Source organism: Pelophylax lessonae, assembly GCF_965119305.1.
Source record: "Pelophylax lessonae genome assembly, chromosome: 8".
NCBI classification, from domain to species: Eukaryota; Metazoa; Chordata; class Amphibia; order Anura; family Ranidae; genus Pelophylax; species Pelophylax lessonae.
Window position 1 is genome coordinate 125436331 of NC_138775.1, and position 25355 is coordinate 125461685.

Sequence of the window (25355 nt, forward strand, 5' to 3'; positions counted from 1 at the left end):
CATGTGACTCATTAGTGTTACAAGGTCTCAGGTGTGAATGGGGAGCAGGTGTGTTAAATTTGGTGTTATCGCTCTCACTCTCTCATACTGGTCACTGGAGGTTCAACATGACACCTCATGGCAAATAACTGAGGATCTGAAAAAAAGAATTGTTGCTGTACATAAAGATGGCCTAGGCTATAAGAAGATTGCCAAGACCCTGAAACTTAACTGCAGCATGGTGGCCAAGACCATACAGCGGTTAACTAGGACAGGTTCCACTCAGAACAGGCTTTGCCATGGTCGACCAAAGAAGTTGAGTGCACATCCTTAGCATCATATGCAGAAGTTGTCTTTGGGAAATAGACGTATGAGTGCTGCCAGCATTGCTGCAGAGGTTGAAGGGGTGGGGGGGTCAGCCTGTCAGTGCTCAGATCATACGCCGCACACTGCATCACATTGGTCTGCATGGCTGTCGTCCCAAAAGGAGGCCTTTTCTAAAGATGATGCACAAGAAAGCCCGCAAACAGTTTGCTGAAGACAAGCAGACTAAGGACATAGTTTACTGGAACCATGTCCTGTGGTCTAAAGAGACCAAGATGAACTTTTTTGATTCAGATGGTGTCAAGCGTGCATGGTGGCAACCAGGTGAGGAGTACAACGACAAGTATGTCTTGCCTACAGTCAAGCATGGTGGTGGGAGTATCATTCTCTGGGGCTGCATGATTGCTGCCAATACTGGGGAGCTACAGTTCATTGAGGGAACCATGAATGCCAAAATGTACTGCGACATACTGAAGCAGAGCATGATCCCCTACCTTCAGAGACTTGGCTGCAGGGCAGTATTCCAACATGGTAACGACCCCAAAACACACCTCCAAGGCGACCACTGCCTTGCTAAAGAAGCGGAGGGTAAAGGTGATGGACTGGCCAAGCATGTCTCCAGAGCAAAACCCTATTGAGCATCTGTGGGGCATCGTCAAATAGAAGGTGGAGAGGCTCAAGGTCTCCAACATTCACCAGCTCTGTGATGTCATCATGGAAAAGGAGTGGAAGAGGACTCCAGTGACAACCTGTGAAGCTCTGGTGAACTCCACGCCCAAGAGGGTTAAGGCAGTGCTGGAAAATAATGGTGGCCACACAGAATAATGACACTTTGGGCCCGATGTGGACTTTTTTTTATTTAGGAGTGTACTCACTTTTGTTGCCAGCAGTTTGGATGCTAATGGCTGTGGGTTGAGCTGTAGACTCACTACTTTACATAGTAGCAAAGTGTAATTTCTTCAGTGTCACATTAAAAGATATAATAAAATACAGTGCCTTGCGAAAGTATTCGGCCCCCTTGAACTTTGCGACCTTTTGCCACATTTCAGGCTTCAAACATAAAGATATAGAACTGTAATTTTTTGCGAAGAATCAACAACAAGTGGGACACAATCATGAAGTGGAACGAAATTTATTGGATATTTTAAACTTTAACAAATAAAAAAACTGAAAAATTGGGCGTGCAAAATTATTCAGCCCCCTTAAGTTAATACTTTGTAGCACCACCTTTTGCTGCGATTACAGCTGTAAGTCGCTTGGGGTATGTCTCTATCGGTTTTGCACATCGAGAGACTGAAATTTTTGCCCATTCCTCCTTGCAAAACAGCTCGAGCTCAGTGAGGTTGGATGGAGAGCGTTTGTAAACAGCAGTTTTCAGTTCTTTCCACAGATTCTCGATTGGATTCAGGTCTGGACTTTGACGTGGCCATTCTAACACCTGGATATGTTTATTTGCGAACCATTCCATTGTATATTTTGCTCTATGTTTTGGATCATTGTCTTGTTAGAAGACAAATCTCCGTCCCAGTCTCAGGTCTTTTGCAGACTCCATCAGGTTTTCTTCCAGAATGGTCCTGTATTTGGCTCCATCCATCTTCCCATCAATTTTAACCCTTCCCTGTCCCTGCTGAAGAAAAGCAGGCCCAAACCATGATGCTGCCACCACCATTTTTGACAGTGGGGATGGTGTGTTCAGGGTGATGAGCTGTGTTGCTTTTACGCCAAACATAACGTTTTGCATTGTTGCCAAAAAGTTTGATTTTGGTTTCATCTGACCAGAGCACCTTCTTCCACATGTTTGGTGTGTCTCCCAGGTGGCTTGTGGCAAACTTTAAACGACACTTTTTATAGATATCTTTAAGAAATGGCTTTCTTCTTGCCACTCTTCCATAAGGGCCAGATTTGTGCAGTATACGACTGATTGTTGTCCTATAGACAGAGTCTCCCACCTCAGCTGTAGATCTCTGCAGTTCATCCAGAGTGATCATGGGCCTCTTGGCTGCATCACTGATCAGTCTTCTCCTTGTGTGAGCTGAAAGTTTAGAGGGACGGCCAGGTCTTCGTAGATTTGCAGTGGTCTGATACTCCTTCCATTTCAATACTATCGCTTGCACAGTGCTCCTTGGGATGTTTAACCACCTCAATACAGGGCACTTAAACCCCCTTCCTTCCCAGACCAATTTTCAGCTTTTAGCGCTGTTGCATTTTGAATGACAATTGCGCAGTCATGCAACACTGTACCTAAACCAAATTTATGTCATTTTTTCCCCACAAATAGAGCTTTCTTTTGGTGGTATTTGATCACCGCCAGGTTTTTTCTTTTTTGGTGCACAAATAAAAAAAGGCCGAAAAGTTTGAAAAAAAAAAAAAAGTTTTTTGTTTAGGTTATAAAATTTTGTAAATAGATACGTTTTTTCCTGCACTGATGAGCACTGATGACGCCGCACTAACAGGCACTGATGAGGAGACACTGATGGGGTGGCACTGATGGGGTGGCACTGATATGCAGCACTGATGGGCACTGATAGGTAGCACTGATATGCAGCACTGATGGGCACTGATATGTGGCACTGATAGATAGCACTGATATGCAGCATTGGTGGGCACTGATAGGCAGCGCTGATGGGCACTGATAGGCAGCACTGATGGGCACTGATCGGCGGCACTGATGGGTGGCACTGATGGGCGGCACTGGTGGGCAATAATGGGCACTGGTGGGCGGCACTGATAGATGGCAATAACGGGCACTGGTGGGCAGCACTGATAGATGGCATTGGTGGGCAGCACTGATAGGGGGGCACCACTGGCAGGCTCTCTGAGCCCTGTTTGCCATCCCTGGTGGTCATGGGTGGGCATCCCTGGTGGCTCTAGTGGCATCCTCTCCCCCCAGGGCTGCACTGGTAATCAATCATCTGATTACCAGCACAGACCCCCCCTGTGATCAGTGAGTAATTAGAAATACTCACTGATCACCCCAGCTGCAGAATTGATCCTCTTCTCTTCTCCTCACTGACAGGATCTGTCAGGAGGAGAAGAGATCGAAGCCGTTACAACGGCTGTATTGACATTACATGACGGCTGTGATTGGTCACAGCCGTCATGTGATCAGGAGGGCCAAACACAGGGCCCTCCTGCCGAGGCTTGTTGCTCTGTGTCCTAGGGACACAGGCACATCGAGATCGCGCCGCTGCGCGTGCCCGCGGCGGCGCGATCTCTCTCCTTCTGAAGGACGTTCCGGAACGTCCATTCAGAAGGACGAGACTCCCACCCGGCCGTATATACTATGGCCCGGGTGGGAGGTGGTTAAAGCTTGGGAAATCTTTTTGTATCCAAATCCGTCTTTAAACTTCTCCACAACAGTATCTCGGACCTGCCTGGTGTGTTCCCTGTTCTTCATGATGACCTCTGTGCTTTAAACGGACTACTGAGACTATCACAGTGCAGGTGCATTTATACGGAGACTTGATTGCACACAGGTGGATTCTATTTATCATCATTAGTCATTTAGGTCAACATTGGATCATTCAGAGATCTTCACTGAACTTCTGGAGAGAGTTTGCTGCACTGAAAGTAAAGGGGCTGAATAATTTTGCACGCCCAATTTTTCAGTTTTTTGTTAACAAAGTTTAAAATATCCAATAAATTTCGTTCCACTTCATGATTGTGTCCCACTTGTTGATTCTTCACAAAAAACGGAATTTTTGTAAAATCTTACCTGTAAAATTCCTTTCTCTGAGTCCTCCGACAGTCGCCGCCTCTTCATATTCGTCACATATGGGGGTATTAGACTTTGCTCCGAAGGAGTAGCTAGGCAACAGAATATGTTAACAATAAAGCTTTAACATATCCCACCCTCAAGGGGTGGTCCCCTCAGTCAATACCCTCCTACTTCCTGCAACCATATCTCAGTTTTAGTGGAATAGCAGTAGAGTATACATTCAAACCCCAAAAGAGGGGCGGGGGCGGCGACTGTCGGAGGACTCAGAGAAAGGAATTTTACAGGTAAGATTTTACAAAAATTCCGTTTTCTCTTACGTCCTCCGACAGTCGCCGCCTCTTCATATTCGTCACATATGGGGACGTCCCAAAGCAGTGCAAACATGAGGGGTGGGAAACGCATCCGCGCCGAAAGGCAACGCAGTCTCCACATCAAAGAAAGGAACCTTACCAAAGGAAGGAAACCAGCTGGGCAACAGCAAAAATAAGTGCTCAACAGGAGCAACAACCCAGGAAAAGACAAAAAAACCAGGGGATACAAAAAACTATCCCAACAGCCAGGAGTCCCCAACAAGGGACCCTATGGAACAGCCGCACTAAGAACCTTGCGGCCAAAGGAAGCATCCGCCGATGCCTGAACATCTACTTTGTAGAATTTTGTGAAAGTGTGCACGGTCGACCAAGTCGCCGCCTTACACACCTGGGCCACAGAAGCCCCATGACGGCAGGCCCAAGACGTACTCAGTGATCTAGTAGAGTGCGCCTTCACAGGCACAGGGGGAACCTTCCCCTGCAAGGCATAGGCCTGTTCAATGGTCTGCCTGATCCATTTGGCGATGGTAGAGGCCGAAGCCGCCATGCCCTTCCGAGGACCCTCTGGAAGAACAAACAAGGAGTCCGTCTTACGAAAAGACTCAGTCGATTTAAGGTAAACCCTTATCGCCCGAACAACATCCAGAGAGTGCAATCTCACCTCCTTTGGATGTTTAGGCTTCGTGCACAACGAAGGCAAAACAATATCCTCGTTAAGATGGAATTCCGAAACTCGCTTCGGCAGAAAAGAAGGATTAGGTCGCAAGACCACCTTATCCAAATGAACAACCAGGTACGGAGACTTGCAGGACAAAGCCGCCAGTTCCGACACTCTGCGAGCCGAAGTGATCGCCACCAAAAAGGCGACCTTTTTGGACAACATAGACAACGAGATCTCCCTGATCTGTTCAAAAGGAGCACGTTGTAACACAGATAGAACGAGATTCAAGTCCCAAGGGGGCAAAGGATCCCTCCTAGGAGGAACCAGATGCCGCACACCCTGAATAAAAGTGCCAACCAAGGAGTTGGAAGCCACGGGACGTTGAAACAGAACGGCCAGCGCAGACACCTGACCCTTTATCGTAGCCAGCGCCAAACGCTGATCGACACCCGTCTGAAGGAAAGACAGCACACGGGAAACCGAGTACGTGCGGGGTGAAAACCCCCTGGACTCACACCAGGCAAAATAGGCCTTCCAAGTACGGTAATAAACCTTTCCCGAGGAAGACTTCCTCGCGTTGATCAAAGTATGAACGACCTCTGGAGAGAGACCCTTCTCCTTCAGGACCTCGGTCTCAACAGCCAAGCCGTCAAAGCCAGCGACTGTAAAGCAGGATGGTAAATCGGCCCTTGAGACAGTAGATCGTCTCGAAGAGGCAGACGCCAAGGGGCGTCGACCGCCAGATTCACGAGGTCTGCGTACCAGGACCGGCGAGGCCAGTCCGGTGCCACAAGAATCACCGTGCTGCGTTCCGAGTGTAACCTGCGAAGGAACCTGGACAGCAACTGAATCGGTGGAAACGCGTACATCAGCCTGTACTGATGCCACGGGGCCACTAACGCGTCCGACGCGTCTGCCCGAGGGTCGCGCGTCCTGGCCACGAACCTCTTCACCTTGTAGTTGAGGCGAGACGCGAACAGGTCCACATCTGGAAGACCCCACTTCGCGCACAACATCTGGAAGACAGCCGGATGGAGAGACCATTCCCCCTGATCCAGGGTCTGGCGACTCAGATAGTCCGCCTGCCAGTTCTCCACTCCCGGAATGTGAACCGCCGTTATCGCCGGGACATGAGTCTCGGCCCAAGACAGAATGTCGGCCACTTCTCGAGCCGCTCGGGCACTCCTGGTGCCCCCTTGGTGGTTGATGTAGGCCACCGCCGTGGCATTGTCCGTCTGCACCCGAACCGGGCAGCCCTGCAGCCGGTCCGTCCAGCGATGAAGACAGAGCCTTATCGCACGCAATTCCAGAATGTTGATCGGGAGGGAAGACTCCCCCTCCGACCAGGTCCCCTGGGCGGACAGAACGCCCAGAACACCACCCCAGCCCGACAGGCTGGCATCCGTGGTGATTATCGTCCACGAGATCGGACGAAACGACTTGCCCCCGGACACCAACGGGGACTGGAGCCACCACAGAAGGTTTTCCCTGGTGCGATGACTCAACGAGATCTGAAGATCCAGAGATTGAGGTCGCCCGTCCCACTTGGACAGGATCTCCGCCTGGAGACCCCGCGTGTGAAACTGCGCGAAAGGAATCGCCTCGAAGGCCGAGAACATCAATCCCAGACATCTCATACACGTCCGCAGAGACGAGTGTGGAACGTCCCTGAGGGACCTGACTTCCTCCTGAAGAGTCCTGAGTTTGTCTTCCGGCAGGAAGACCTTCGCCTGCACCGAGTCCAGTATCATTCCCAGATAGGGGAGACGAACCGACGGACTCAGTGTCGACTTTGGAACATTTATCGTCCAACCGAACTCCTGCAGAGTTTGCATTGTGACAGACAGGTCCTTCTCCAGACCCTGACTGGTCGCAGACCGAATCAGAATGTCGTCCAGATACCCTAGGACAGAAATGCCCTGGGCCCTCAATAATGCCAGAACCGGTGCAAGCACCTTGGTGAAGACCCGCGGAGCCGAGGCGAGCCCAAAGGGCAAAGCCACGAACTGGTAGTGATCCTCCGCAATGGCAAATCGAAGGTATCTCTGATGACCCTCGAATATGGGGATGTGAAGGTACGCATCCTTCAAATCGATGGAGGCCATGAATTCCCCCGGAACCAGGGCAGCCACCACCGAGCGCAGGGATTCCATGCGGAACTTGCGAACCCGCACAGAGCGGTTCAGAGCTTTCAAGTCCAGAATCGGACGAACCTTGCCCTCCTTCCTGGGCACGGTGAACAGATTGGAATAAAACCCCCGAAATCTGTCCCGATGAGGCACCGGAACCACCACTCCCTGAGCCCTCAGGTCCCGCACCGCCAGGTGCAGATCCCGCAGGCGCTCTGGGGACAGTTGTAGATTTGAGGGAAAAAATCTGCTCTCCGGCCGAGAGAGAAACTCGATCTTGTAACCAGATTGAACGATTTCCAGAACCCATCTGTCCCGCACACGGGCCAACCAGGGCTGAAGAAAACCGAGCAAGCGTCCCCCCACCCCAAAACTGGGCGAGGGCGCCCCTTCAGGCCGAACTGTTATGGGCCGCAGGTCCGGATTGGCCGGACTTCTGTTTCCCAGACCATGGCTTCTTCTGAGAGCCTTGGCCTTTGAACGGTTTGCCCTTGTAGTGCGGCCGAAAGGCACGAAAGGACCCCTGAGGGGGCCGAAAATTCGCATGCTTCTTCCCAGAAGCCCCCTTAGCCTTGGGGAAATGGGGCAAGAGAGTGCTCTTACCCCCGGTGATCCCCTTAATCAACACATCCAGGGACTCCCCAAAAAGGCGAGACCCATCATAAGGCAGATTGGCTAAGGTCTTACGTGAAGATTGGTCCACCGACCAACATTTCAACCAAACCAGGCGGCGAGACAACACCGCCACGCTGTGCACACGTGCAGCCAACGGAATCAGGTCCAGGTCCGCATCACACAGATACATGACACCCTGGTGGATCTGATCCACCATATCCAGGGTCGCCGCCGAGGCCGAATCGGCCACTAGGACGCGCCTAAGCATCTGCGTCCAACTTGCGATCGCCTGGGCCGCCATGAGAGAAGCAAACAGAGCCTTAAGCATAGAACCCGTAACAGAATAAGTATGACGGGCAAGAGACTCCAGTCTCCTATCCGTGGCATCACGGAAAACAGGGGAACCCTCTGCAGGAATCGCAGTGGCTTTGTTCAAAACCGCAATTGCATGATCCACTGGCGGAGGCACACACCACCGTTCATCAGTGGCAGGTGAGAAAGGATAACGCAGCTTGAATTTACTTGGTACCGCAAAAGGCTTGCGCAGATCGCGCCATTGATCCTTAACAGCGCGCTGAAAATCAGCATTGCAGGGAAAAACCTGCGGCGTCCTGCGTTTTCTCTGCGTCCCATAAGCCGCCAAGGCAGCGGGGGGACACACTTCGTCCTGCAAACGTAGCGTCTGCTTAATGGAAGCAATCAACTCATCCATGATTGCAAGCTCTTCAGGCGAGCCAGGGGGAGAATTATCAACCCCCTCAACTTCAGCCTCTACCTCAGACCCCACTAGATCAAGAGAGGAGCGATAGGGGGGTCCCTGCCAGAACAGCCCCATCACCTTCACCCTCAGAATCAGAGGACAGAGCAACTCTGGGCCGTTTAGTAGATTGAGCAGCCACCAGCATTTGCACCTGGGCAGCAAGGCCAGCCACAATAGTGGCTAAATCCCCCCCTGGGGGGGAAACAGCGGTCCCCTGGCTTTCCACCAATACTGTGGGAAACTTGCCCTCCTGAGAATCCATTGCCCCTGTAATGCCAGACAACCAAGGGTTAACTGCCCCCTTTTAGCAATCGCGGCAAGCGCAGCCCACCGCACCACACTCAGGCACAATGAGACCCCCACAGGGAATATACAGACTGAATACAGGCAATGGATAGCAGGAATAGAAGGATAAAACCTGAGGAGACCCCGCTGCTGCTGCTGCCTCGATCGGTGTTCCAGGAAAGAGGAAGTGATGCTGCCAGGGCGCTCTATGTAAGCCTATGGAGGCTACAAGAAAATGGCCGCCGTGCATGTAAACCATGCGGCCGGAGCGGGCGCCGGTAAAATGGCGTCGTTTGGCGCCGAAAACGCCGCTCCACAGTGCATAAAAACACACACAATTTCATCCCAATATATGGATACATGTTAGATCGCCGCAGCGATCGCTGTATATGCCCAAACATGCTAATAAAAACATGCCCCACAGCACACAGCTTCCCACACTGCCCAGCCTGACACACACAGTGTCATACAGCTCCCCCCCCCCCCCTTGCAGCCCACAGCATGCAGCCGAGAGATAGGGAGACAAGCAGTGTGATTAAAGGCAGGTTACACAGTCCCAGACTGAGACCCCCCCCAGACAGACAGGTCCCCACATAGATACACTTACCTCACATGGCGTGGGGAACCCGCACAGGCGAACAAGCCGCTGCACATGAGGCAGGGAGAGTCGCAATACAAGACGCACACAATGGCGGTTAAGAAACCGCACAGCGTCCGGTGAGGTAGCCACCTCACCAATCATCCCTGCACCGAACAGGGATGGGTCGTTCACTGTGCCAGGAGCGTTACCTGGCTGAACGCTCGATGGCAGACTGGGAAGCCACTGACCCACGACCTGCGATCAGGGGGATCAGCCCGAGACCCAGTCCGCATGATCCTCTTCGTCCGAAGAACTAACTAATGCTGACAAAAATAACAGCTAAGTAAAGGTAGAGAAAAAACTCAAACAAAATATTAAAAAGAAGAAAGAGTCTGGGACAAAAAGTCCCAGCACAGAGAGAGCCAGCCACTCCTGACAAGCTAGACATTAAAACTGAGATATGGTTGCAGGAAGTAGGAGGGTATTGACTGAGGGGACCACCCCTTGAGGGTGGGATATGTTAAAGCTTTATTGTTAACATATTCTGTTGCCTAGCTACTCCTTCGGAGCAAAGTCTAATACCCCCATATGTGACGAATATGAAGAGGCGGCGACTGTCGGAGGACGTAAGAGAAAATTACAGTTCTATATCTTTAGGTTTGAAGCCTGAAATGTGGCAAAAGGTCGCAAAGTTCAAGGGGGGCGAATACTTTCGCAAGGCACTGTATTTAAAAATGTGAGGGGTGTACTCACTTTTGTGAGGTATTGTATTAAATAACTTCCTCTGCATTTCATTAATATTGGAATTATATGTAATATAGGATATTACTCACAGCGCATGTCCTTATGGCAGGATAATGGTGGATAGTGCTATGTGAAAAAAATATCTGTATGAAAATAATAAAGCAGTGATGCCAAGTGTACTGGTTAGAACACTATATGTAGTCAAAACAATTTGAATCTGTGATTGCTGCTGTGGACAACCCTAAGGGTGTATATGAAGCTGAGTAATATAATAATTACCCACAGCGCATGTCCTATAAAGTGGAAAAACCGGAAATTTTTGTAAAATCTTACCATAAAATTCCTTTCTCTGAGTCCTCAGACAGTCGCCGCCCCTCATAAGTCATCACTATTGGGTATTGACTTCCGCTCCGCAGGAGTAGCTAGGCATAAGACTTTGTTAACAGAACAAAATCATTTAGTATAGACACACCCATGGGGGCTGTCCCACTGGTCAATACCACCCTGCAGTAATCCCTCCCAACTCAGTTTGGTAGAATAGCAGTAGGTGTACACGAAAAAACCCCAGAGGAGGGGAGGGGCGGCGACTGTCGGAGGACTCAGAGAAAGGAATCTTACGGTAAGATTTCACAAAAATTCAGTTTTCTCTTAAGTCCTCCGACAGTCGCCGCCCCTCATAAGTCATCACTATTGGGATGTACCAAAGCAGTGTAGACATGAGGGGGGGGGGGGGGGGAGACGCAACCGCAGAAAAGGCAACGCAGTACCCACATCAGAGAAAGGAACCTTACACACACAGTAAGAGAACCTTCTGGGCAACGGAAAAGGCTCAACAGGAGCAACAGCCCAGGAAAGCAAACAACCCAGGGTATAAACAACCCCAACAGCCAGGGACCCACAAAAAAAAAAAAAAAAAAAAAAAGGGTCCTCTATGGCACTGCCGCACTGAGAACTTTGCGGCCAAAGGAAGCATCAGCTGATGCCTGAACATCCACCTTATAGAATTTGGAAAAGGTGTGCACCGACGACCAAGTCGCAGCCTTGCACACCTGGGCCACCGAGGCCTGATGCCGGTAGGCCCAGGACGTACTCAATGACCTGGTAGAGTGCGCCTTAACATGGAAGGGTGGAACCCGTTCCTTCAAGGCATAGGCCTGTTCAATGGTCTATCTGATCCATTTGGCAATGGTCGCTGCAGACGCAGCCATGCCCTTCCGAGGTCCCTCAGGAAGAACAAAGAGGGAATCCGATTTCCGAAAGGATTCAGTGGACGACAGGTATACCCTGATCGCCCGGACAACATCCAAGGAATGCAATGCAACCTCCTTAGGATGTTTAGGCTTTGCACAGAGCGAAGGTAAAACAATGTCCTCATTAAGGTTAAAATCTGAGACCACCTTAGGGAGAAAAGACAAATGAGGTCGCAAGACCACCTTATCCTTGTTCACCACCAAATAAGGAGAGCGGCAAGACAACGCCGCCAACTCCGACACCCTGCGAGCCGAAGTGTTCGCCACTAGAAAGGCAACCTTTTTAGACAGCAGAGGTAACGATATCTCCCGGATGTTTTCAAAGGGAGAACGCTGTAACATGGACAGAACCAAGTTCAAGTCCCATGAAGGTAAAGGCTCCCTCCGGGGAGGAACCAAATGTTGCACACCTTGAAGGTGCGAATTAAGGAATGAGACGCCACAGGGCGTTGAAAAAGAACAGACAGTGCAAAAACCTGGCCCTTAACCGTGGCCAGCGCCAGGCGCTGGTCCACACCAGTCTGAAGGAAAGCCAACACTCTCGACACCCGAGTATGAGCGAGGAGAAAACCCCCTGGACTCACACCAGGCAAAATAGGCCTTCCAGGTGCGGTAATAAATCTTACCAGACGAGGCTTCCCTAGCCTTCATTAAAGTAGGAATGACCTCCGGGGAGAGACCCCTGTCTCTCAGGACTTGGCTTTCAACAGCCAGGCCGTTAAAGCCAGCGACTGTAAAGCAGGATGGAAGATCGGTCCCTGAGACAGAAGATCCTCCCGCAGTGGCAGTCGCCAAGGAGGCTGGACCGTCAGGTGAACAACGTCGGCGTACCAGGACCGGCGTGGCCAGTCCGGCGCCACTAGAATCACCAAGTTCGGTTCCGAGGCTAGTCTGCGAAGGAACCTGGACAATAACTGAATCGGAGGAAAGGCATACATCAGACGATACTGATGCCAAGGGGACACCAACGCATCCGAGGCTTCCGCCCGCTGATCGCACGTTCTTGCCACGAAGCTTTCCACCTTGTGGTTTAGCCGAGACGCAAATAGATCCACGTCCGGGGATCCCCACTTCGCACACAGCATTTGGAAGACCTCCGGGTGTAGGGACCATTCCCCCTGGTCCAGGGTCTGGCGGCTCAGATAGTCGGCCTGCCAATTCTCTACACCCGGAATGTGAACTGCCGAAATCGCCGGGACATGAGCCTCGGCCCAGGACAGAATGTCGGTCACCTCCCGGGCCGCCCGGGCACTCCTGGTGCCCCCTTGGTGGTTGATGTAAGCCACCGTGGTAGCATTGTCCATCTGTACCCGAACAGGACGGCCCCGAAGGCGCTCCGACCATTGGAAGAGACAGAGTTATATCGCTCTCAATTCCAATACGTTAATCGGAAGGGAGGATTCCTCCTCCGACCAAGTGCCCTGGGCAGAAAGGTTGCCCAGGACTCCACCCCAGCCCAACAGGCTGGCATCCGTGGTAATCACCGTCCACAGCAACGGACGGAAGGATTTTCCTTCTGACACAGCCGGGGACTGAAGCCACCACAGAAGATCCATCCTGGTCTGGCGACAACGAGACCCTCAGATTCAAGGACTGAGGTAGTCTGTCCCACCTGGCAAGGATCTCCGCTTGGAGAGACCGAGTGTGAAACTGAGCAAATGGTATCGCCTCGAAGGCTGACACCATCAACCCCAGGCACCGCATACAGGTCCTGAGTGACGAGGACTCGTTGTCCCTGAGGGATCTGACCTCGTTTTGAAGGATCCGGAGCTTGTCCTCCGGCAGAAAAACCTTCGCTTGAGCAGAGTCCAGAACCATTCCCAGATAGGGAAGACGAACCGAAGGAGACAAAGTCGACTTCTGAACGTTGAGGGTCCAACCGAACTTCTGTAGCATCTGTATCGTATTTGACAGATCACACGTCAGGCTCTGACTTGCACTCGATCTTAACAGGAGATCGTCCAGATATCCCAAGACTGCAATGCCCTGTGCCCTCAACAGGCCCAGAACAGGCGCCAGCACTTTGGTAAAGACCCTTGGAGCCGAAGCGAGACCGAAAGGCAACGCTACGAACTGATAATGGTCCTCCGGAATGGCGAACCGAAGGTTCCTCTGATTACCCTCGAAAATGGGGATGTGCAGATACGTATCCTTCAGGTCGATAGAGGCCAGGAATTCCCCTGGACTCAGGGAGGCCACCACTCGTGGAGGGATTCCATGCGGAACTTCCGAACGCGCACGAATCGGTTCAGAGCTTTTAAGTCCAGGATAGGACGCACCTTGCCCTCCTTTCTGGGCACAGTGAACAGATTGGAGTAAAACCACCGAAACCTGTCCCGATGAGGCACCGGGACAATTACCCCCTGGACCAAGAGGTCCTGCACCGCTTGATGCAGGTCCTGCAAACGCCCTGGGGTCAAATGAAGATTTGAGGGAAAGAATCTGTCTGCCGGCCGTGAAAGGAATTTGATGTTGTATACTGATCTAATGATTTCCTGAACCCATCTGTCCGAAATACGGAGCAACCAAGGTTGAATGAAACCGCACAAACGTCCCCCCACCCCTGAAACGGGTGAGGGCGTCCCTTCAGGCAGAGGCGGGCTGAGCCGCTGTGCCGGCATGGCTGGACTTTTGCTTACCCGCCCAGGGCTTCTTCTGGCCACCTTGGCCCTTGAAAGGTTTGCCCTTCAATTGTGACTTAAAGGCACGAAAGCACCCCTGAGTGGGTCTAAAGGCGGGACCCCGCTTGCCGCAAAAGGACTTGTTCTTCGGATTTTGGGGCACCAGAGTGCTCTTGCCCCCAGTGACTCCTTTCACCAAGGTATCCAAGGCCTCGCCAAAAAGGCGAGACCCAGCATAGGGAAAGTCAGCCACCGTTTTCCGTGATGTCTGGTCAGGCGACCAGCTCTTCAGCCAGATTAATTGACGGTTAAGCACCGCGACACTAGACAGGCGTGCAGCCAAAGGGGCCTCATTTAAGGCTGCATCACATGACCCCTTGATGAATTTGGACCACCATTTCCAGCGTAGCAGGCGGGGCAGAATCCGCCACGAGAGTGCGCCTAAGCACCTTAGTCCAGTCCGCCACCGCCTGAGCCACCATGACAGAAGCGAAAATAGGTTTGAGCATAGAGCCCGCCACCGTATAGGCATGGCGGGCAAGAGACTCCAACCTCCTGTTCGTAGGATCCCGGAAAACCGGGGTATCCTCAGTGGGAACCAGAGTAGCCTTGTTCAATACGGCCACAGCGTGATCCACCTTGGGGGCCACGCACCAGCGCGCATCCATAGAAGGCGCAAAGGGGTACAGCAGTTTAAACCGACTAGGCATCGTAAAAGGGGCGTTTTAAACTGCGCCATTGTTCATTCACTGTGTGATAAAACTCAGCGGGGCAGGGAAAAACCTGCGCCGACTTGAGGGCCCTATGTGTACCAAATGAGGACACAATGGCCGAAGGAGTGGGCTCATCCTCCAAATGTAGTGTTTCTTTCACAGAAGAAATAAAATCATCCATGTGTGCGCGTTCCTCAGGCGACCCCGGGCAAGACTCATCAACCCCCTCCACCTCCCCCTCAGACCCCAGGGGGTCCAGGGACGAGCGTGTCCCTGAAAGGGCCACGCCAGCCACAGCAGCCACATCACCATCTGAATCAGAGGAGAAAGATAATCTGGGCCTTTTCCTAGCAGCACGTTCAGCCATCAGCACCTCCATTTTAGACACCAAAGACGCCACCACAGCGGCCAAATTAGGCATAACGGGGGGTTCCGCAGAACTGGGTTCCCCCACCAAGGCTGGAGGGAATTTGCTGTCCTGAGAATCCATTGGAAAAATCACTCAGCAAAAAGTACTTGCCCTTTAAAAGCGCTGCGGATAGCGCAGCCCACCGCTATAGGAACTGTGTACACAGACCCCCCAAAAGGGACAAAACTGAGCCAGGAAGGATAGAACAGAGAGATATGGAAGAGACAGTCTGCAGAGCCCCACAGAGTGTTACCACACCGATCGCTGCTCCAGAGGAAAAGGAAGTGAGGTCACCAGAAGCTGAACTATATGCAAGGCCCAGGGAAAATGGCTGCCCATAGGAATGAATGGAAGGCTTCGGCAAGATGGCCGCCGACATGTGCTCGGAACGATCATTTTGCCACACACAAGATGGCGCCGGATGGCGCCAAAACCACTACTTAGCAAGCCATAATAAAAGCCCGCAGTGAAGCCAGACATGCTGCCCACATCCAAAATGGCGGACCGAGAGGTTTTTAGCCGCAGTGATCGCCTCACACACAGTCTGCACCTCCCAAACACTTAAAGTGACAAAGGAGAGGGATCCCCACACCACACAGCCAGCAGTGTATTAAAGAAGACCCCCGCAGTGATCGCATAAGGGAGCCCCACAAACGCACAGACATGAGGGGACACACAGCAACACAGGACTGCCCCCCCAGACAGAGGTCTCCACACAGAAAGTACTTACCTGTGCCGGATGGCGTGGGGTGCCTCTATAGACGGAAAGCCTCAGTCCTCAGATGACAAGGAATGCCGTCAGCCAAAAAATGCAGGACACCGCAGCACAGAACCTCATATGTGTCCAGTGAGGTAGCCACCTCACAGGCTGCATCCCTGCTGCGAGCAGGGACGAGTCGTTCATAGCGCCAGGGCGAACCATAGCCGAACGCTCAATGGCGGGCTGGGGATCCATCTGACCCTCTGCCCTGGAGAGCCAGGGCGGCCAGTCCGATTCCCAGCTCCGCAAAATCCGTCTTCATCCGAAGATCCGACTAAACTAAAGCTGACAAAATAAACAGCTAGTAAAGCAAAGAAAAAACTGACATTTTGCAAATAAAAATCAAAGAAAAGATTAGAAAGGCTGAGACTGAAGCCCCAGCACAGGGAAGCCTGACTACTCCTGACGCTAGGCAGAGACAAACTGAGTTGGGAGGGATTACTGCAGGGGGGTATTGACCAGTGGGACAGCCCCCATGGGTGTGTCTATGCTAAATGCTTTTGTTCTGTTAACTAAGTCTTATGCCTAGCTACTCCTGCGGAGCGGAAGTCAATACCCAATAGTGATGACTTATGAGGGGCGGCGACTGTCGGAGGACGTAAGAGAAATATATATGTGTCTGTAACACCTATACACTTTCTTGTGCGTTTGGTTACCAAAATAAAGTGCTGTGCTTAGTGTGACTTTACAGTCAAAACAGTATACATACACATATAAATAAATAATGCTCAAATCACGTGTTATCAAATACCAGTTAAAACCTACAAAATATATATACTGGTGTTAAATAAAATCCAAAAAGTAGTTTATAGTGAATAAATTAGTGTCCGTATAGTCCAAAAAACAATATATATGTGTGTTCCAAGGTGAATTTTCTAGCTTCTGTGACGGTGTTTTCAAACCAACAGCAAACAGTGCAATGGTGGTGTCACCCTCCGTGCTCCTGTGTGAATAGGATAGGTAATGCAAACTCACCAGATGGTGTTGACCCCCAATGTCTTACGACAAGTGGGTCAATCAGGCTTGTAAGTTAAGTATCCAGCGATGTCCCGCAAAGCTCCCTGGTTTGTGCACATAGCGGTCTTTTTCCACTTTTAAAATACTGTACCACCACCGATTTATTTTATACCAATATTTTAAAGCACTGCCACACTTTTTGTTGACTTTAACAAATAAACATGGATTCATTTACTACACCATGAGGAGTGCGATATTTTTGTTTTAAACACACCAACTAATAGGAGGATCCAGGACCACCCGGACACGGACGGCTGGGACCCCGCTAGATACTTACCTTACAAGCCTTATTGACCCACTTGCCGTAAGACATTGGGGGTCAACACCATCTGGTGAGTTTTCATTACCTATCCTATTCACACAGGAGCATGGAGGGTGACACCACCATTGCACTGTTTGCTGTTGGTTTGAAAACACCGTCACAGAAGCTAGAAAATTCATCTTGTAACACAAATATTGTTTTTTGGACTATATGGACACTAATTTATTCACTATAAAATACTTTTTGGATTTTTTTAACACCAGTATATATATTTTGCAGGTTATAACTGGTATTTGATAACATGTGATTTGAGCATAATTTATTTATTTATATGTGTATGTATATTGTTTTGACTGTAAAGTCACAATAAGCACAGCACTTTATTTTGGTAACCAAACGCACAAGAAAGTGTATAGGTGTTACAGACACATATATTTTTCCACCTTATAGGACATGCGCTGTGGGTAATATGTATTATATTACTCAACTTCATTTGATTAATATTGCTTTTGGTAATAACATAAGAATTAGGCTGTGAAGGGCAGGTGCAGACTGGCACAGAGCCCACGCTCCTGTGCCAGACTATGCAAGTCTGAAAAGGAAGATCGCACACTGCTGGGATCAACAACAAGAAACTTTATTGGAGACTGCTCAGACAGGACATAGTTCTGCAACGGAGTTCTATCTGAGCAGTGTTCAATAAAGTTTGTGGATGATACCAGCAGGGTGCAACCCTTCTTTTCAACAGTCATAGAATTGTATTATACTCCTAATTATAAACAGATGTCCAGAGCACCCCACCCCCTCCATCAGAAGTGGAGTGTCCCCCCACCTTTCCTTACATCACAGTGCACCCTCATCACCTTGTGCTGCTGCTGGAAAGAAGCTGGGAAAGGAGCTGCAGGAGAGGGGAGAGGGCAACATGAAATGGCCTGGAGGGCCTCGTATTTGACACGTGTGCTAGAGGATCTCTCTACTTTGCAGACAAATCTGTTGATGGTGTTTATCCTAAAGGCCAGGAGGTCCACAACCAGTGCTACCACCTGTGACACAGATCCCACAACACCTCTGTGTGTAGGAAAAACTCCCTAGGGCCCAAGTGCTGTCAGATAAGAGAAACAACCTGCCATTTATCTAGGTCTGAGATGTAAATGGCAGAAAAGGCAGGAAGGTGGTGCCAAGACAGAATCCAAACTACCCATCCTGCTGTCAGACTTGATTCTTCCCATCCGGATGATGTGTGCCAGTATTGTGGTACAGGCGGAGAAACGCGTTGAGGGAGAGGCCTGGTGGGGGACCAGGCTAAAACTGCCACTTGTCAACACACAGAAGGTCTTGTTCTAATGTGCTGCGCCTGGGATTGTCTGCTCGCAGCTCTGTGGTACTGTTGAACTAAATCTGGGTTGGATAACTTTCCAGCAGTAAGCGCTGGTCGTGATGCTGCAGAGACAGACAAATTCTATGAAGCTCCAGCAAAGTCTTTTGGACTCCTCCCCAGCCCAACAGGTTGGCATAAACTGTAATAATTTGTTCTACACACACTTTTTTCCCAATGTATCGGTCTTCTCCATTCACAGGGATAGAAAACATGGGGGCGGGGGCTCCACGGCAGGCTATCAGGACATTGCACAGAGACGCAAAGCTTCAGATCAGCCTGTACCATCTCACCCACGATACCGGAACACCTGGAGATGGCAACGAGGAAGAGGAAAGGGCACACAAAGCCAGGGAAGAGGACATACTTCTTCCCGCAGCCACACAGGAAGCATGGCCAATATGGCATCGGCAGCCCTGCAGGCTCTGCACGAGGCCCCCATCTACAGAGTGATCTCCGACCTGGCACCAGATAGGGAGCAGGGGAATGCTCTCCCCCACCATCTTCTACCTCCAGCCCTACTAAAAGCAAAACAAGAAGAAAAATCCATCTACACCTGATCTGGAGGTAAACCACCTTGATTCTTCTTTGGAAGACACTAGAGAATTACAGGACTCCATATCTGACTTTCCCACAAATAATATGCCAGTTATGGACACCACTCTTAAAGATATGCTAGTGTCACGGAGATCCACACTCCATGCTGATATTCTATCACTGACACAAAAATATGAAGCAGAGGTTAATGCAGTAACCAAGAGTCCACATATGGAATCTAAAATGGAGGAGTTTGCACTCACTTTCAAAAACTTGGTAGATGCCCACAATGAAAGAGGATGGGATAACATGGATGAAATCAAAGATGGCGGATTTAGAGGATAGATCTCGACGGAACAAAGTTAAAATCCATGGGATTCCTGAATCAGTTAAACCTCCAGACCTTAAGGCTTACTTTACAGATATTATGAAGGAGGCTCTCCCTGAAACACCATTGGAAGACCTTATAGATCGAATACACAGACTGCCAAGGTCCAAACATATCCCGTCGCATCTACCACTTCTTCCACATAAAAGAAAAATTCATGCTGGCCACGAGAAACCGGGATAATTCTTCCCAAAATTTCCAGGATTTGTCTTTTTTCACTAACTTGTCAGCATATTCCATGCAAAGACGACAACTAGCCACAATCACAAAAGCTTTGAATAATCATCAAATCACATAGGTGGCTGTATCCTGCTAAAAGCCTGATCACAAAAGATTTCCCCACTTATGCAAAAACTACTACAAAAGAAAGCCTTCGTTTTTCTATTGGATTCAAATCAATCAGGTGATTTGCTGGGCCATTCTAGCAGCTTTATTTTCTTTCTTTGAAACCAATTGAGAGTTTCCTTGGCTTTGTGTTTGGGATCATTGTCTTGCTGAAATGTTCCCCCTTGTTTCATCTTCATCATCCTGGTAGATGATTTTTTTTTTTTTTTTTATCAAGAATGCCTTGGTACATTTTTCCATTTATCCTTCCTTCAATGAAATTAAGTTTGCCAGTACTGTATGTTGAAAAATAGAACCCCACTATAATGTTCCACCTCCAAACTTCACTAAAGGTATGGTGTTTTTAGGGTGATGTGCAGTGCCATTTGACTTCCAAACATGGTGTGTATTCATAGCATAGCATCCAAAGAGTTCAATTTTGGTCTCATCTGACCAGACTATATTCTCCCAGTATTCACAGGCTGGCCTAAACGTTGTGCAGCAAACTTTTAACAAGTTTCAAAATGCTTTTTCTTCAGCAAGAGTCTTGCATGGTGAGCATGCATACAGGCTATGGTGGTTGAGCGCATTGCTTGTTTTCTTTGAAACAATTGTACCTGTTAATTCAAGGTCTTTCGGAAACTCTCAACAAGTGGTTTTTGGCTCTTGGGACAACTCTTCTGATAATTCTTTTCAATCCTCTGCCAGAAATCTTGCGAGGAACACATGGTTGTGGTCAGTTTATTGTGAAATGATGTTCTTTCTACTTCCAACTTATGGCCCCAACACTGCTCACTGGAATGTTTAGAAGTTTAGAAATCCTTCTGTACCCAATGCTATTAGATATTTTGCAACAATAAGGTTTCAAAGGTCTTGAGAGAGCTCTTTGCTTTTACCCATCATGGGATGTTTCTTTTGTGACACCTTGGTAATAGGACACCTTTTTATAGGCCATCAGTTTAAACTGAATTAGCGGATATTAATTTGCACTGACAAACAGCAGGATTGCTTTCTAATTACTGATAGATTTCGGCTAATGTCTTGGCTTTCCATGCAGTTTTGCACCTCCCTTTCTTATCTTCCATACTTTTTCCCTGTGTCATTCCATTTTATTACACATAACTTAATTTCTGAACTTCTTTGTTTTGGTTTCTTTGTATGTATGTATGGATTGCCTGGGTTGTTACCGACATGGGAAAATGTCATGCTAATAGCACCTTCAGAAATATATTTACCTTGAAAATTGGTTGACGTGTTCAATTCTTATTTTACCGATTTTATGATAAAACGGGAAGCGCTGTTGGGTTGCAAACTCTCCATGGAGGTCTGGTAGATGGTTCATTTGCAAGCCTATAAAATCTCCAAGTTTTTGTTTCTGTGGTATCATACCCCTGAGTTCCTAAATACTGTATAACTACAATTTTGAAAATTTTAATCACATCTTTAAAGGTGAGCCTTTTCTTATCGTTCTATATATACATTAAAAAAATACTAAAACAGAAAAGTGTAAATTATAAGAAAATAAAACAATACCTGTATGTTCAGGTGAAGCTTTCTCAGACGCTTTATAAGTGTATCCTTGGTGCACGGAACAAAGGCTTCAATATACCCATATACCCCATTCCTGTTGGGTGGACTCAGCTCCTGTAGCTGTAACTCAATGCTATCAAACAAGACTAAATTAATTACCAAAGTCCACGCTATTCAAACAAATTTTCATTGATAGAATCATGTTATCTGCACTTAAATCTAACATTAGATATGATCAAAACACTATGCAAAAGTTATTATGAGACAATAATCTTCAACTTTTCCAGACTGTCAAATTCTACATTGCCATAGCTTTACAGAACATTTTGTTTAACCTCTTCCCTGCCAATCTTTTCACTTTTGTTCCCCTACTTTTCCCTGTTTTTTCACTTACAGCTTTGAAAGTTGGTAAAATATCCCCCAAACCATATTTTTTCTGCAAGCACAGGGCCTGTGTAGTATTAAAAGATGGTTCTGTGGATTTTGTAGATTCCATGATGGTTAAACAAATGTTCAAACTATATTTGTTAATAAAAATACACTAAAATTAAAATACAACATAACACATTACTTACAAAAGCTAAAGAAAACTGGATTTTTGACTTACCGTAAAATACTTTTCTCTTAAGTTCATTGACGAACGCAGTTCTCTCCGATACATATCAGCAGGGTAATACTGCCCCCTACAGGAGTAGGACACTATTTTTTTTTTTTATTTCAGGTACTTATATAGCGCTGTCAATTTACGCAGCGCTTTACATATACATTACACATTCACATCAGCCCCTGCCCTCAAGGAGCGTACAATCTAAAAGGTCCCTAACTCACATTCATACATACATAGTAGGGCCAATTTTATACAGGATCCAATTAACCTACCAGCATGTCTTTGGAGTGTGGGAGGAAACCGGAGTACCCGGAGGAAACCCACGCAGGCACAGGGAGAACATGCAAACTCCAGGCAGGTAGTGTCGTGGTTGGGATTCGAACCACCAACCCTCTTGCTGCTAGGTGAAAGTGCTAGCCACTACACCACTGTACACTAGGCAGAAAAAAGTTCTGACTATGCCTATGGGCAGTCTCGGAGGGTACACCCTCTCTCTTCCTGCATAGGATGCCAGTTTTGTATCAGAAAGTAATACCAACCCAACTCAAAATAGAGGGGCAGGTACTGCATCCGTCAATGAACTTAAGCGAAAAGGATTTTACAGTAAGCCAAGAATCCAGTTTTCTCTATCGCTCATTGACGGACGCAATTCTCTCCGATTCATATCAGTAGGGACATCCCAAAGCAGTGCCATAAAATGAGGGGTGGGAACTTGCAGAAAACAACAAGACCCCAAGGCCAAACATAGCCGACCAGGCAACATAGGACTCATCAGAACAAAAGATGAGGTCCACCTGAAAACAAACAGTAAACACCTTCAAAGCAGGCCAAAAGCCCTCCAAACAGCAGCCAGCAAAAAACCTTGCGGCCGAAAAGAGGCATCTGCAGATGCAGCACATCCACCTTATAAAACGTGGCAAAGGTGTGAACAAACTACCAGGTAGTCGTCTTGCAACCTGAAGCACAGATGCCTGTATGGCAAAAAGCCCAGGAAGCACTAGACGCCCAAGTAAAAGGCGCAGAAACAGGGAAAGGTAGGTCCTGACCCATAAATGAAGAAGCCTGCAACATCGACTGTCCGATTCACCTGTAAATAGTCGCAGCAGACACAGGCAGCCCTGTCCTTGGGCCATCCGTGAGCACAGAGAGCGAACCTGACTACGAGAAGACTCAGTCGCCAAGTACCCCTCGAGTGCCCGAACTCCATCCAGAGTATGCCACACACATTCCATAGGATGAGGGGGCTTAGGGCACAAGATGGCAACACAATGGCCTTGTGCAAGTGAACACTAGAAACCATCTTCAGAGGAAAAGGACGGACCTGGACGAAGTACCACCTGGCCCCAGGAACCAACATATAGGGAGAACGAAAGGACAATGTCACCAGACACCCTGCGTGCAGAGTGACAGCAACCAAGAAGGCCACCAGTAAGGTAAGCAGGGGATACCCTCGATACTCGCAAAGGAGGGTCTGGAAGAACCGACTGCACCAACCAAGGTCCCCAGTTGGCACCGGAAGAACCTAGTGTCGCACCCCCAGGAAAAAGTTAAGCACCAGGGAACGGGCGGCCAACGGCTTGTGGAATAAAAATGATCAAAGCCGAAACCTGACCCTTGACAATACTCAAGGCCAACTTTTGATCAACCTCCCTGTTGAAGGAAGCCAAGATCCAGCCACTGAGTATGAGCGAGGGGGAGCCCAAGAAGACTCACACCACACAATACGCAACTTTCTCATATGATGAAAAAAAAAAAAATCATCATAGAAGACGCTTTCCAACGCTTTACGCAGGGTGGGAATCACCGAAGCAGACAACCCTCCATCCTTTGGCACCTGGCTTATAACAGCCAAGCCGGCAAGCCAGCGACCATAGAGCCGGATGGGAGATGGCCCGGGGATAAGAAACCCTCCCTGAGAGGAAGCCTCCAAGGAGCGTCAACGGCAAGCCTGACCAGGTCGGCGTACCAAGCTCGGCGCGGCCAGTCCGGAGCCACGAGAATTACCTAATCCCTTACGCCTCGATCCTGCGAAGGATTCTTGGCAGCAACTGGAGAGGAGAATTACACAAGCCACGGTCGCGGCGTAGTCAATTGAAAGTGCACTGGACAGCTGAAGGTGCCCGATCAACTGAACTAGGCAAAGCATGATCGCTCTCAGCCCCAGGACAATAAGCGGTAACCTGGATACTGCAGGGACCATACTCCGGAAGCAGAGAACCTGCCAGGACTCCTCCCCACCCGGACAAGCGTGCATCAGTGGTGACAATTGTCCAGTAGATGGGGAGGAAGGATTCCAGCGCAAGACTCCTCGGGTACCCTGCCCAGCCTGATCTACAAGTCCAGAGAGTTTGGATTCCAGTCGCCTTCAAGAAGGATTGCCTCCTGGGGGGTCCCCAAGAGGGATTGAGCGAAAGGGACCGTCTTGAAAAAAAAAAAAAAAACACCATCAGTCCCAGAACTCACATGCAGGTCCAAAGGGAAGACAATGTGCGGGACAGCAACAGTCGACCGCAGTCTAAAGTGCCAAGAGTTTTGACCCCGGAGGGAGAAACACCCTGACCTCCCCCAAAAGCTTCCCCCCCAGCGGAAAGATTTAAACGGCTATGCAACTGTGAATCCTATTGGATTTATCGCTTGGATACTTTGGCCCCCGGAGGGTCTCAATGAAGAGCTAGAGGTCAACCCACTATTATGAATCCGATAACTATTCTCCTAATCGAACACAGGCCACCCTGTATGTCAGGTACCTGTGGACATTGATGTGCAAAATTATATGCAAACATACGCACACATATGGATAAAAAACATGCACGTGCGATTCGCCACTTGTGTGCATAAACACTGCACACACACCATTACAAAAACCCACCCTTCCCCTCCGCTCCTGACAGGACCCCCCAGCAAAGACACTTGTCCATAATTTACAGTATATCCGTATATCTGTTCAATTCCAATCTGCATTAGCATCACAGTTTTTTTTCTTTGTCTGACCATATCGGTCCTGAGCGCCTCATTATTCGAAAAACCTTGGCTCATCCTTTATTGTCATGTGAACACGTGCGATTCGCACACAAGTCTCACTTGTGGGCATAGACACTATACAAATTACCCCCCCCCCCCCTTTCCCCTCTACTCTATAGCAGCCCCTTAATCCGCACGAGGGAACTTCCATCAGGACACCCAGTTCAAGTATAGTATATTCTTAGATCTCCTCCAGTTGCAGCATATTCATATGTGTTCAATCCTAGCTTTTATCAGAATCACACTTTTCTCCCCCCCCCCCTTCTTTTTTCCCTCTTTGGCCCTATCCACCCAGAGCGCTTTATTACTTAAATAGCATCTTGCATAACTGCCCATAATACTCCAAACAAGTGAACACAGGGTTAATCAGCCTTGGATATTCAGCCCTTATCTCTCACAGCTGTACACTATCTCCTCTCTCTTCCAAGCTGCTCC

General features: G+C 49.0%; 1 protein-coding gene across 1 annotated transcript in view; it reads right to left on the reverse strand.

Annotated features, from left to right (window-relative positions):
• The window catches only part of UBN2 (ubinuclein 2), a 655942-nt gene that overhangs the window by 292510 nt on the left and 338077 nt on the right, over nucleotides 1-25355 (reverse strand). Inside the window, exon 8 of the mRNA XM_082266188.1 lies at nucleotides 21296-21425. Within this exon, the coding sequence (XP_082122314.1) occupies nucleotides 21296-21425 (130 nt within the window). The remainder of the gene's footprint in view (nucleotides 1-21295; nucleotides 21426-25355) is intronic.